Genomic DNA, 13,629 nt, shown 5'->3' on the forward strand with positions numbered 1-13,629 from the left:
TGGCTGAATAAATTGTGGTATATGAATGTTATGGAATATTATTGTTCTGTAAAAAATGACCAACGGGATGATTTCAGAAAGGCCTGGAGAGACTTACATGAACTGATGGTGAATGAAATGAGCAGGACCAGGAGATCATTATATACTTCAACAACAGTACTATATGATCATTTCTGATGGGCGTGGTCCTCTTCAACAATGAGATGAACCAAATCAGTTCCAATAGAGCAGTAATGAACTGAACCAGCTATACCCAGTGAAAGTTTTAACTCTGGGAAATGACTATGAACCACTACATAGAATTCCCAATCCCTCTATTTTTGTCCGCCTACATTTTTTATTTCCTTCATAGGCTAATTGTACACTATTTCAAAGTCTGATTCTTTTTGTACAGCAAAATAACTGTATGGACATGTATACATATATTGTATTTAACATATACTTTAACATATATAACATGTATTGGTCAACCTGCCATCTGGGGGAGAGGGTTGGGGGAAGGAGGGAACAAATTGGAACAAAAGGTTTTGCAATTGTCAATGCTGAAAAATTACCCATGCATATACCTTGTAAATAAAAAGCTGTAATAAAAAAAGCCTTGCTGTCATTTTTCAAAAACTCTTATAAGTTGTTGTCCAATTGTTTTTAGCTGTATTATACCCTTTATGATACTTTTTGGGGAGTTTTCTTATACTACAGTTTGGGGAGTTTACGATACTACAGTAGTTTGCTATTTCCTTCTCTAGCTCATTTTACAAATGAGGAAACTGAGACAAACAGGGTGAAATGACTTGCCCATGATCACCCAGAAGTAAGTGTCTGAAGCCAAATTTGTACACAGGTCTTTCCTAACTCCAGGCTTTGTGCTCTAGCTATTACACCACCTAAATCTTAAAAAGGATTGTAAATTTCAGAACCACAGATCTAAGTGGGAAACTCCAGAATGCAAACTCTGAGGAATATTAATAAAAATCCAGAGCTTACAAATCAAAGAAAAATACAAGTATTCAGAAAGAAGAAATTCAAGTATTGAGAGAAAACATCTCACACAACTTAACAGCTATCACTATTAAAGGAATGGTTAATTTGCTTTATGATAATTCCAAAAGGCAAAAGATATCAGGTTATGGCCAAAAATAACTTGCATGGCAAAATGAATGTAATGGGAAGCATTCCCGATGAAAAGATCATAGCCATGGAGAAACTCTGAAATTCAAACACAGGAGTGAGAATCATAAAAAGATAACATGAATGAACTATGACAAAGGACCAAAAATGGATAAACTGCTTTCATTGAAATATGAGGAGATGATGGATGAATCATTAGTTATACAATATTATTTTATTTTAAAGTATTATTCTTTTCAGTACAGTTCAAGATTTCTGAATGTTACCCAACTATATAACATAGTTGTTGTTTTTATAACCAGTAATGTTTATTCAGGAATTTTGGCATGACAATAGTATTCCTTTTTTAAAAAAATTATTTGTATTTTTTTCCATAAAACAGACTGAAATCAGCTAGGGATGTGGTAACCAGAACAGGACATTCTTTGGCTCTGGGATCCTTGCATAGATATTTAGGAGGAGTGGGCTCTTCTCAGCATTTAAATGCTTGCATCGGAATCCTTTACACTTTGTCACAGGATGGAACTTCTCCTGATGTACGAGTAAGCTACTTCATTTGATACCTTCTTCTGAAACATGAATTTTATAAGTGTTATAAATAATTTTGTTTTCTTTAAGATTTGACAGTTCATGGAAAATGCTTTTTTATAATTAATTTCAAGGCTATTTCTAGCCTTGGTTAGGCTTTTATTTATTAATTGGGCCTTTCTATATATTAACCCTCAAACCAATATTAAATTTATCATCCACCAATCTTAATCTAACCTATATTTTACTATTTATCATCAGTGATAGTATCCTTGCCTCCATTTCCAAGTTAAAATATTGATATTTTCTTTTCTCCTTTGCTTTTCTTTTTCAGATCAATTAAGACCTTTTAATTATTTCTTCAGAAATATTTCTTTTACTTTCCATCCTTAATGCCATCATTCTTAAGTCTCCTCCCTTATATTTCATCCCTTTATTACTACTATAGTCTCATAACTGAATTCTTTCTTCAGATTTTTCTCCATTCAAATACTTCTGCAAGTTCATTTTCCTGAAACACTTATTTCACTTACTCATCTTCTTAAAAAATCCACATTGCTTTTTAGATAAATTCAGAATCCCCAGCCTGACTTTTACTATCCACTGTCAAACTTACCATAATTGTTTAGCTTTGCTGCCTATCATATTAAATCTCTATCTGATTTCTTTATTTTACCTACATACATGCCATTTTCATTCCTACCTCTGACTTTTTAGGTTTTGGTTTTTGTTTTCTTCTTCTAGTGGAATGCTTTTTTCTTTGCCACAAATTCTTATCTGCTTTTAGGTTCTAATCAGGTCCTACCTACCATTTCTGAAATTTTGTCTAATCCCAGCCTGACATCTTTGATGGTACTATAGCATAAATAGTCTGTATTAATCCAGCAGTCAATGACATGCTGTGTTGTTTCATCTACTCTGTTTTAATTTCTTCAAAATTAGAGACTATTTTGAATTCTTCTCTCCCAGTTTAGTTGCACAGTCCATTTAATAAATGTCTACCAGGCACAAAGTATATATTTATTTAGTAAGTTTGGTTTATTAACTTAAAATTTTAACTCCAATGATTATCTCCAAAATTTTCAGTGTCATAGAAGCAACATTTATTTTATCTTTTTAATGTTTTCTTTGGAATAGTAATTTTATAGCAATATAAATACTTTTGCATTTTGTTTCATAAACTTATAAAGAATAATGAACAGTTAAAAGCAGAACAGATAAGGAAATGGTTTTGAGCTAGGGGTATTAAGCTTCTCTGCACTATACATGTTTCAGTGCTTAGAGATGGGGTAAAAATATCTTTAATGTTTATTAAAATAGTGGTTATTACAGCAAGTTTTCAAGAACTCCTAATCTACATTGGTTTTCTCCTACTCCCACCTTCTATAGTTTCTCTCTCTCCTTTTTCCACCAGTGTTCCTAATCCTCACTATAGAGAAGACTAAAACAATTTAGAAGGCAAAACTTGTTGAGTATGATGCCTATGTGGCTACCTGCATAAAATCAATAGTCAAACAAGGGCCCAACTTCTCTAATGAAGAATGCAACCTGCTTTCTTTAACCTGAAATGACATTCAGGGGACAAACAGGTCAGGATGGAATCATTTCCATTATTGAGCAAAAAACCATCACCAGCTAGAGGAAGATAAAGATTATAAGAAGAAAGTGGAGCATAAACTAAGATCCATCTACACCATCCTAGAAACATTATATAAAATTTTAGTAGTAAATAATCCAGTAGCAAAGTGTTCTGTATGAAAATAAAGGAACACAGTTTCCTCATAGATTCAAAATAGTATGTGGTAATGATAAAAAAAACAAAAAAAAAAAAAACAATAGATCATTTTTAAGGGACTTATCAAGAAGCATTTGACATCAGCAAGAAAGAGATGTAGCCTGTATATCTAGTTTACCTGAGGCTACCATTTAACTTTACAATGTTTTGTTATAGGATCTTTAATAGCCTATAGCTTGTTTACACTTTGACTCATACAAAGATAGTTCCATTATTATGGGGTTGCATAGAGAAAACCTAATAATTATGGACATAAGAAAACTTATGTGATTCTGTAAAAGGTATAGGAAATTAAACTTTATTCATATTCCCCTAAAGGAACCTTTTTATATGTCTCCATTCTTTGTAGCATCACTTGGATTACATGTATTCTGTGCATGAAAATCAGCCAATATAATCTTTTCACTGTTCAGCTTTGAGAAATTCCGTTCCTTAATTTTTGTTAAAATTAAAATTTGTCCTGGGCTTCCTATTTTATAATCATAGCTATAAAAAAGTAATAACAGCTTTATTTTGTATAAACATAAGTAACTTCCAAACACTTGTAGAACTAGAGCATATCTGGTATTTAGAAAACTGAACTAGTTTTGCAGATAACTATTTTGTACTTTCAGTTAAGATAGGAAAATGTAGTTAATTACAACTTGAGTGTTATACTTAGTCCTCTCAACCCCATATTAATTACCATCTTATTTTTCAGAGTTTTCTTTTCAGCATGCAACTTTCCTTTGTTCTTCTTAGAAATTCCTTTTTAGGAGAAATCTGAAAAAATTGGGTAAAATGGAAACGAGTTTGGCATTTCAGAGTTAAGGATGACAAGGTGAAATATGTTTTCTATAAAACAAGTTCCAAAGGCCATATCTGGACATATCTTTGACAGCAGGGAATTTTTTTTATTCTTCAGTTGCAATTGTTTTGTTGACATTTTTCCTCTCTCAATAAAAGTTCACTTTCAAGAAAAAAAGAATTCAAGTAAAATCCTTTTAATATGAAGTTTCATATTTCAGCTTCAGCCTTCACAAGGCTATAATCTTAATCACCTAAAGATGAAAAGTTGAATTGGCACATTATATTCACTTAATGACTGGAAAGAATTCAGTCTACAGACATTGCCCTGGAATAATTTATATGTTAATTCTGTCTATCTTGTGCTTTATTTTGTGTTTAGTGCAATGTGAAATTTAAGACTGGTTTTAAAAAATAATACAGAGTGACAATTTTTGTCCTTTCTGTGAGTTTGTTCAAAAGCTATTATTTATTTAAATTGACTTTAAACCAATAATCTGTGGAAGCAGTAATTGAAGTAAAGGAAGTTAATAGAGAGTAATGTAATTTCAAATTGTTTTTATGGTGATTAGTATTAAGATATGTATAAATATGTATTTCATTTAAAATTGAGGTTAGATGATTTTGAGGGGTACGATGAGCTCTGTATGCTTAGTTTAAAGAAAATAAAATGGAATTCCCTTACTTCAGTTAGTTTCAAGAAAATAGGTTTATTTCATTTTCAAATCTATCTATAATATTCATTATTGGGTGTGGGGACAAGGAACTTTTAGGAAATCTCCTTTTTTCTGTAATTTTTTTCCTTGATCTATTATTTAATGTTGCTACAGTATTTTTAAATATTATATTCTTGGTTGTAATAGTTGTTTTTCTTTTCCTAACTTCCCAGACATGGGCCCTACATTCTCTCTCATTGATAATTGATTCTGCTGGCCCACTGTACCATTTACATGTGGAATCTACCCTCTCTCTTATACTAATGTTGCTGTTGACTGTTCCGCCTACTCATGCTGAAGTTCACCAAAGTCTTGGACGATGTTTGAATGCACTCATCACCACATTGGGTCCAGAACTACAAGGTTTGAATAGCTACTTTTTATATGATTCATTCATAAATATTGAATGTCATTCATTTTTTCATAGATATTGAATATTTTTTGAATCAGTGCACTGCATAGTAAAATATTGCAGAACTTGTTTAGCAATGTTTTCTTTAACCTTTTGGCAATAAATTATTGTGAATTTTTAACATTAATATAGGAAAGATCCAAAGAGATAAATAATTGCTCCTCCCCACCAAAAAAAAATCTTATATAATCATTGTAGTTTGTTCAAAACCAAAGGAATATAGGTATAGTGGTAGAAAATGCCTTTCAACTACTACCAGCATACATGATAAAAGTTCTGGTTCTGAAATTTTTTCCTAATTCTAAACCTGGAGGGGAAAACATTTTTCAATGTGATTTCAAGTGATCTATCTTCAGATTATTCATTGTTGATTTCTTATTAAATCAGTCCCTTTTTCTGGATGAAAAATTTTTTCATATACTAAATTGCATAGCATATACCATTTTTCTTAGAATACATTTTACTTCAAGAATGTTGTTTTAAGTTAGAAATAATTAAATGCCTCCCTTTTTCTGGATCTTAATAGTAAAGTACTATAACTTGAAATATCATGGGCTCATTATTAAAATATTTCTCTTTTTATTTTAGGTAGCAGTACTGCAGTTTCTACTTTACGGACATCCTGTCTTTTGGGATGTGCAATAATGCAGGATAACCCAGATTGCCTTGTTCAAGCTCAAGCCATCTCTTGTCTTCAACAACTTCATATGTTTGCTCCACGCTATGTCAATTTATCTAGTCTAGTCAGCTGCCTTTGTGTAAGTATAAAATTTTAAATGTGTTATTCCTTTCTTTTATTTTAAATTTCCTAAAATTTATATTAAATGATTTTCTAAATTCTCAGGAAGACTATATAATACTTAGTTTTCTCTAATTCATTTCTTTTTGAAGTCACTCTATATATATGCATACAGTATTTACAAAATACATCACAGATTTCTTCTGAGTGAAGTTTTTATTAATCCTTAATACATAATTGTAAGCTCTTATATTTCAGTTTAATAAAAATAAATTATATGTCATTCTGAACAAAAATAATTTTTGATTTGGATTTCTGAGTATTCTTTGATATTTTATTTGTTACAGCAATACCAAGGGAATAATCAAATACAATATTATTCTTTAAAGGAATAAAATAATGTTGGGTATTTTTCATATCTTTCTGAGATTTGCTTTGTTTTGTGTTAAAAGAAAAATGTAATAAGAAACTTTGTAAAATAAACAAAAGTAATTTGGATTTAGCTCAGTATAAGAAGAGTGTTTAGTTTTATATTCTTTAACAAAACTTTTGAGTTTGAAACTCAAAGTAAAACACAGAAAATTAGAACTGTAATGACTCTTAGAAATTATCCAACTTTACACATAAAGTAATGGAGGAAGTTAAGTAAGACATCCAAGGTCATACAATTATTTAATAAAAACTGGAGATAGAACCTCTAATGTAGGTTTTTCTCAATGAGTTTAACTTGGATTCCGTTCAAAGCTAGAAGTATGTCCTGCTTTCCAATGAACACCCCCCCCCAAATATTGCCAATTGCTCTAATTTTTTAGGAAGATTTAATTTCTTCTTACACTAGTTTTATATCATTGTTTACAATTAAACAACCAAAAATTTCCTTTGTCAGCCCCTCTGTTTTAGGAGTTACCTCCTTTTGTAAGTTGCTGTGACCAAAGCAAATTCTTAGTTCATGGTGATAACTCTGTCCAAATCTAGACACATTGGTCCTTCTTAAGTAGGACTATATTTTATCTGATACAACTATCCTTTTCATATTTAAATAACCATTTACAAACCTCAGCCTTAGAATAATATTGATGAGCAATCATTGTTGGCATTTCTATATTCTTTTCAAGCTGACTCTACTTGTTCTCCTTATTTGGATTTTATTTTATTTGGATATTGATTGGGGTTACTGTCATTCTGTACTTGTAAAAAAGCACAGTAGAAACTTTTTTCTTGTCTTTCAGACTCTAGTTTAACCTCTGATTTGCATTTTTTTCCCTTATTCCTACTTGTGGAACTTGCTAAATTCTTTTGGAGGAAATCATGCTGCCTGGTTACCCAAAACATTTTTATCATTATCAACTACGTCTTCACTGCTGCAATGAAGACCTTTTATTCTTATTTACTCCCCCTTATACTCCTCACTATATTACTCACTTTGTTTCCTCCACCTTCCTATATCTTCTTTTCAACAGAATAGAATCCATTACTTCTACTATTAAAGGCAACTTCTCTTCCTATTTTATAGTTTAAAATCCCTTTTTATCATCTTCCATTCCTTTCTCTTCTGGGCTAGTCTCTAGTGATGAAGTGTTTTTATTTTTTGCCAAGTCCATTACTTGTGCTCTATGTGCAGTTCTCTCTCCTGTCCTCCAAAGGCTAACTTTAATCACTCTTTCTCTTATCTTCATTCTTTCTCTATATATTAGCTCATTCCCTAAAAATTACAGACATTTACATTCCATCTATCCTTTAAAAAAAATAGCAAAAAATAATTGTCTTTCCATTTCATGCTGCCCCATCAAGATATTACTCTGTATTCTAATTTTTCATATCCAAACACACAGAAAAGACCATCTACTCTTATTGGGTTCTTATCCTGTACCACCCACTCACTTTTCCATCCCTATCATTCTTACTTTTGATTACTACTCATCTGTGACTGTACTTACTAGCAATCTCTTAATTGCTTAAGCTAATGACTTTTTTTTAGTCCTTATTCTTCTTGACTTTTTGCAATTTTTGGCCCTATTTCTCACACCCTTACCTTGTATATTTTGTCCTCCTCCTGTTGTTGTGATATCCTTTTCACTTGGATATATACTTCTAATTCAGTCTTATTACTATTTCCTGTACTGCTACAATAAACTCCTAACTTGATTCCTTCCTTCTAATCTCTGGTTTCTTCAGCCTTTCCTCCATGCAGTGGCCAAGTTAATCTTGTGAAAGCATGAACTTCATTAATCAACCCCAAAATATCCAGTGAGTCCTTGTAATCTCTAGGATACATATGTAAAACCTCATATTTAATGTATTCTGGTTCTATCCTGTCTCCTCATACATGTCATATTACATATCTTCATATGTTTTCTGCTTCAGCTAAATTGGCCTGTTTGCTAATATTAACATTCCATCTTTCACCTCCATTTCTTTTCACTAGCCTACCCTGAATTACCAGAATGGACTCTCTTTTTTAAGAACTTTTTAAATTCCCCTTATTGTTAGTGTTCTCTCCTTCTTCACATTATTGTTCAGTTATTTAAATATTGTATCACAACAATAACATTTACACTAAATTCTTTTTCCTTTTTTTTTTTCATTTAATGAAAAGATTTATTACAAGATATGTGAAAGATAGGGAAGGGAAAAAAAAGGAAAGGGAACATGTTATCATTGTAGGCATACATACATACAAAGAGTATAACTCATTTTATTGAGGAGCAGAGATGTCGATTCATTTAAGTAGGAAGGGGATGCATCAGTGGGAAGGTACGTATCTTAAACAAACAGGAAATAACTTATACTAAATTCTTGGAACTTATTAGGTACTGGCTTTCAGAATTTTGCTTTTGTGTACCAAGAACTTAACCACAGTATCTTACAAATAGTAGGTACTTGATAAAATTCTAATTGAAGTGGTTTGAGCCTATGAACTATTATAATTTCATTTTAAATCTACCACTTCAAATGCTGTTAGACCAAATACTTTGGCAAAAGGACCAACCAATTCAGTTCTTTTAATATTTAGTGTACATATCTATGTACAAAGGGAGTTATATAAAAAGATGAATAACACGTGATCTCTATCATCAATGAGTTTATACTGTTATTCTTCTTTGACCTTTTCTAAGTAGAAAAGATAAAAAAAACTACTGACATGGTCAAATTTTAAGACTTTTTTTACATTTTCAGAAATTTTGTACAAATATCTCTTTTACTACAACATTAACTTTTCAATCAAGGCATAATTGGTAGTACATTTTCCATTTTTTAAATTGTGTTTATGATATAAGAGTTATTAGTAATATTAGCTGGAGCAAATTCTTTTACTTTCTTGCTGAAAGATGTTAGTCTCAGGTTTTATTTCTGTTAGGTAAAGAGAGATTATACTTATCCTGCTGGTTTCCTAAAGGGAAGAATTAGAAGCAGTGAATGGAAATTGTGAAAAGGAAAATGTAGGTTTAACATCAGGAAAAACTACCAATAATTAGAGATATCCAAAAAGTATAATGTGCTGCCTTCATTGGAAGTCTTTATGAAAAGGCTCATTTAGTAAAGCAAAGTGTTGGTTCTCTTGGAAACATAGGTAGGACCTATTCCTTATTCAATTCAGGTCCCTTATGACTTTGAAAGTCTATAATTCTGTGAAATATTTTTATGTTTTTTATTGCTTTGTGTCTGACTAAGTTTTCAAAATACATTCCATCCACTGTGATGGAGAATGTCTTTTTAAATGAATACTAGTTAACCTCTTTCCTCACTTATTCCTAGTTTTATTAGCTAATCAACATGCTAGCAATTTTAAAATTTTGCTTTTAATTGTAATAAATGTATCATTAACTCTTGGTGACCCAAATCACTAAATGTCATTTGCTAGACATTATTGCACATTCATTCCTCCACAGAAATTTGTTTGATCTGTTTAAATAGTGAGGCTTCCCTCAGAAATTCAAACTTTGCAAATGTATAGTACTTCTACATTTTCCTATTAATTTGGTAAGTTTATTTTGTGTTATTCAAGTTTCCACTTGGTTGAGCATTTTGAAGATCTTTGACCTTTTGATATGACGAAGTCTGAAAAACTTATTTGTGGGATATTTTTGAGATGTAACTAAGCATATTTGAATGATATTCAACAATCTTTGTACTCAATATTGTCAACATCATCCTGGTGTTTATCTTTTGGTTTTGTCATGACCAGTTTGTCATTTGTTTTTGTGCAGGAGATCTTGTTGGATAATTCTGTGTTGGTAGGTCCCTGACCCTTGACTCATAAGTTTTTGGAGAGTTTGAAGTGCTGTCTGTATTGGGTTTTTGTTGTAGTTGCTTTTGTTTTTCCTGACATCTTTTTGTTCAACTAATCATTGATGCAAAATGCAAATGTGTAGCATGCTTTATGATGTTTGTTTTATGGCACCCTAAAGAAATCTTTTCCAACTTTGTCCAGCTGGTACACTTGCTCTTTTTATCTATTTAATTTTGCATCAGTTTGACTTTATGTATTCATTGCCAAAAAAAAAAAAAAATGGAAATAGGGTTGTAATTTAATTTGTATATTTTGCTCGCTTTGTTTGCCTCAGCCCATTTTCTTCCTGTTCCCACTTTACATGTTGGAGAATTACATAGCAGTATGAGGCCTTCTGATTTACATCATGTGGCATCCTGATATGGGATGTTCTTTTCTAATTAGCTGACATCCCTTTAAGCATGCCCTTACTGGGAAAGTTCTAACCAGCTTAAATAAGCATTGCATTGGTCTTGTTTGAACATTTAAAATCCAGTTAAATAATTTGCCAGAGACATTATGAAGCAATTTTAAAAATTTAATGCATATTTTCTCAAGTACATAAATAATCCTAGGCATGGAAAGAGTTGTACTGCTTGTGTTGTGATGTTTTTTATTAGCCTATGAACTGATTTCCTTAACTTATACCTAATACATATAATTGGCATGGTATTAGTCAAAAGTTTTTCTGCAAGAGATATTTCACTGTGCTAGAATATTGGCTCATACTTATTCTATTCACTACTAATAAATTTTGGAGAAATGCTTTCATTTTAATGATCTCATTTTAAAGTTTTCTTTATAATGATTTCCCTCTTCTTGAATTTTAAAGCCGGCAGTTCCATGCCTTATGCTTATACTAATCTGAAGCATTTTCCCCAAAAAGAGCAGTTATTGCCTAGTATTCTTTTTCCCTTCAGAGTGCCTGATACTAAACTAATTACCCATCCTATTCCTATTTTCCATTTTTAACCCAACAGCAGCCCTTAAGGTACTTTCAGGAATTAAGCTAATGATTCCTAAATTTTGTTTTGAAAACCAATAGTTAAGGCAACGTTTTAATTGTTTTTAATCTGTGGGTACTATGGTTATAATAAAGTAAATTTTGTAAGTAGCCTTACTCTTTTTACTGTTCCACCCACTGGGAGTCACCTACAGTAAAATCCATCTCTATTACTGAAAGTCTTGGAATTAGTAAGATTTAATAATTTAAGGTATATTTAAATTGTCCTTTGTTATTTACTAGCTACATTGTAATAATTATTTAACCCTGCATAATAGAGAGTAAGAAATTTAGTTATGATGTTGAAGTGGAAACTGTTTACAAAGGTATCACTATCTCTTTAACTTCTGACCCTTTCCTCTTTGAAAAGGTATATTCTTATTGTGGTTTTAAGATAAAAATACCTCTGCTTTTCTTTGAATTTTTCATCTGCATAGTAATTTAACATTTTTTTTAAAAATTAATTTCTCACTTCTCAATGATAATGTATTGGATAATATAGAAAGTACCTTAAACAAAAATGGGCTTGTCTATTAAAAAGTTTTCAAAAAAAAATAATACTTAGACAATATTTGAATGAACAAATATCAAGGCAGATAAACATACCCTGGACAAAAAGAAAAATAACATGGCTACTAAATAAACAACAAACATTTTTTCTTGCCTCTTTTTTTTTAACCTCTTTTTTGCTTGAACTATTTTAGTTTTGTGAGTTCTTTGCTATTGTAAACTATCAGTTATTTGATTTTGTTATGCCTCTCTAAACTGTTGTTTTAATGTTATGAATATTATATACTTATTGTATATTATGTATACTTAAATATAGTCACATATCCTAAAACTGCTTCTAAAAAGTATAAATAATAAAAATTAGCATTGTATTTTACACTCTTAGTAATATTGGATGTCACATTCTTATTTTTAACACAGCAGTCTGGAAGAGTTAGTTGAAGTTAAAGAGGGGATCAAATATAATACTTATCAGACCAAGATAATACTGTCAAGAATTTAAGCCTACTTATCCTTTATGTGTTGGATTTTTTAGGTGAATCTCTGTAGCTCCTACTTGTTTCTGAGAAGAGCAGTACTAGCTTGTTTACGTCAGATTGTGCAAAGGGAAGCAGCTGAGGTTTCAGAACATGCTGTTGTTCTTGCTAAGGACAGCAGAGAAGACTTAATTCCAGGTAATAGCTTTTCCTTAAGTCATACATTTATGAGTATTCTCCATAATTTTAAGTTCATATTTTTTGTAGTTTTAAATTATCTATATATGACCAAATACTTTTATACAAATTAGTTTCTAGTTTTTAACTGAAAACATTCATAAGCAATTGTTATCAAAATCTCCACTGGGAATATCTAATAAATATGTAAATGATAGAAGACCTTAGCTTTTTTTTTTTTAAGTACTTTTAGATTTGGGGGTTTAATTAGAAAAAGTTTTATTGGCCCATGAGTAATGTTTAAAAATATGTTATCCTCGGAGCAGCTAGGTGATGCAATGTTTAGAGCACCAACCCTGAAGTCAGGAGGACCTGAGTTCAATTTTGGCCTCAGAAACTTAACACTTCCTGTTTATGTGACCATGGGCAAGTCACTTAACCCCAATTACCTCAGGGGGGAAAAAAAAGTTATTCTCTATTTTGAAATACTTGTATGAGTGAATTGGACTTGCAGATAAATTAACTAAATAACTTCACCAAAAAAACAATCAAGATCTTAGGTTTCTGTACTGTGCTATAATTTTCAGATGTACCTTCACATTCTTTTATAGGTTACAGACTTTTCACTAACCTTCCCACATTTACTCATATCAGAGCTTTAATGCATCAAACCACCAGTAACAATCTTTAATTTAATTTTTTAACCAAAGCCTTCATTCCAATTTGAATTCACTTAATCTTGACACTTCTCATTTGTGTTTCTAGGAAAGGTTCTTCTACAACAAAACACAAAAATTATTAGATAATCTTTCTAAGACCCTTAACTAAGTTGACTATTTTTATATAGAAATGAGTATTCATTTACCTAATTTTATAAAAGCTCACTACCAAAGTATACTGCAACTCTCTTCTAGTCAGATGGTAAAGCACTATTGGTAATGCTTTCCAACTCACTGACAAAATTTCTATAACTATTGAATGTATCCTTCAGTATTCCATTCAGAACATATAAAATCTTAGATCACATCATTATAGAAGCTAATAGTAACATATAGCACAGACAAGTTTCTACATTGTCAGCAAAGCAAA

At 31.1% G+C, this 13,629-nt stretch overlaps 1 protein-coding gene across 6 annotated transcripts in view; it reads left to right on the forward strand.

The window, feature by feature from the left end:
• Nucleotides 1-13,629, forward strand: part of HEATR5A (HEAT repeat containing 5A) — a 172,557-nt gene that overhangs the window by 92,278 nt on the left and 66,650 nt on the right. For all 6 annotated transcript variants that reach the window (XR_012486423.1, XR_012486424.1, XM_074289563.1 and 3 more), the window contains exons 19-22: nt 1,511-1,670; nt 5,127-5,316; nt 5,954-6,123; nt 12,423-12,561. Coding sequence is in view for 4 of the 6 variants with exons in the window: in XM_074289563.1 (XP_074145664.1) it covers nt 1,511-1,670; nt 5,127-5,316; nt 5,954-6,123; nt 12,423-12,561 (659 nt within the window). In the remaining 2 variants the exon portion in view is untranslated. The remainder of the gene's footprint in view (nt 1-1,510; nt 1,671-5,126; nt 5,317-5,953; nt 6,124-12,422; nt 12,562-13,629) is intronic.

The sequence above is a fragment of the Sminthopsis crassicaudata genome, chromosome 2, assembly GCF_048593235.1.
Source record: "Sminthopsis crassicaudata isolate SCR6 chromosome 2, ASM4859323v1, whole genome shotgun sequence".
Classification (NCBI taxonomy): domain Eukaryota; kingdom Metazoa; phylum Chordata; class Mammalia; order Dasyuromorphia; family Dasyuridae; genus Sminthopsis; species Sminthopsis crassicaudata.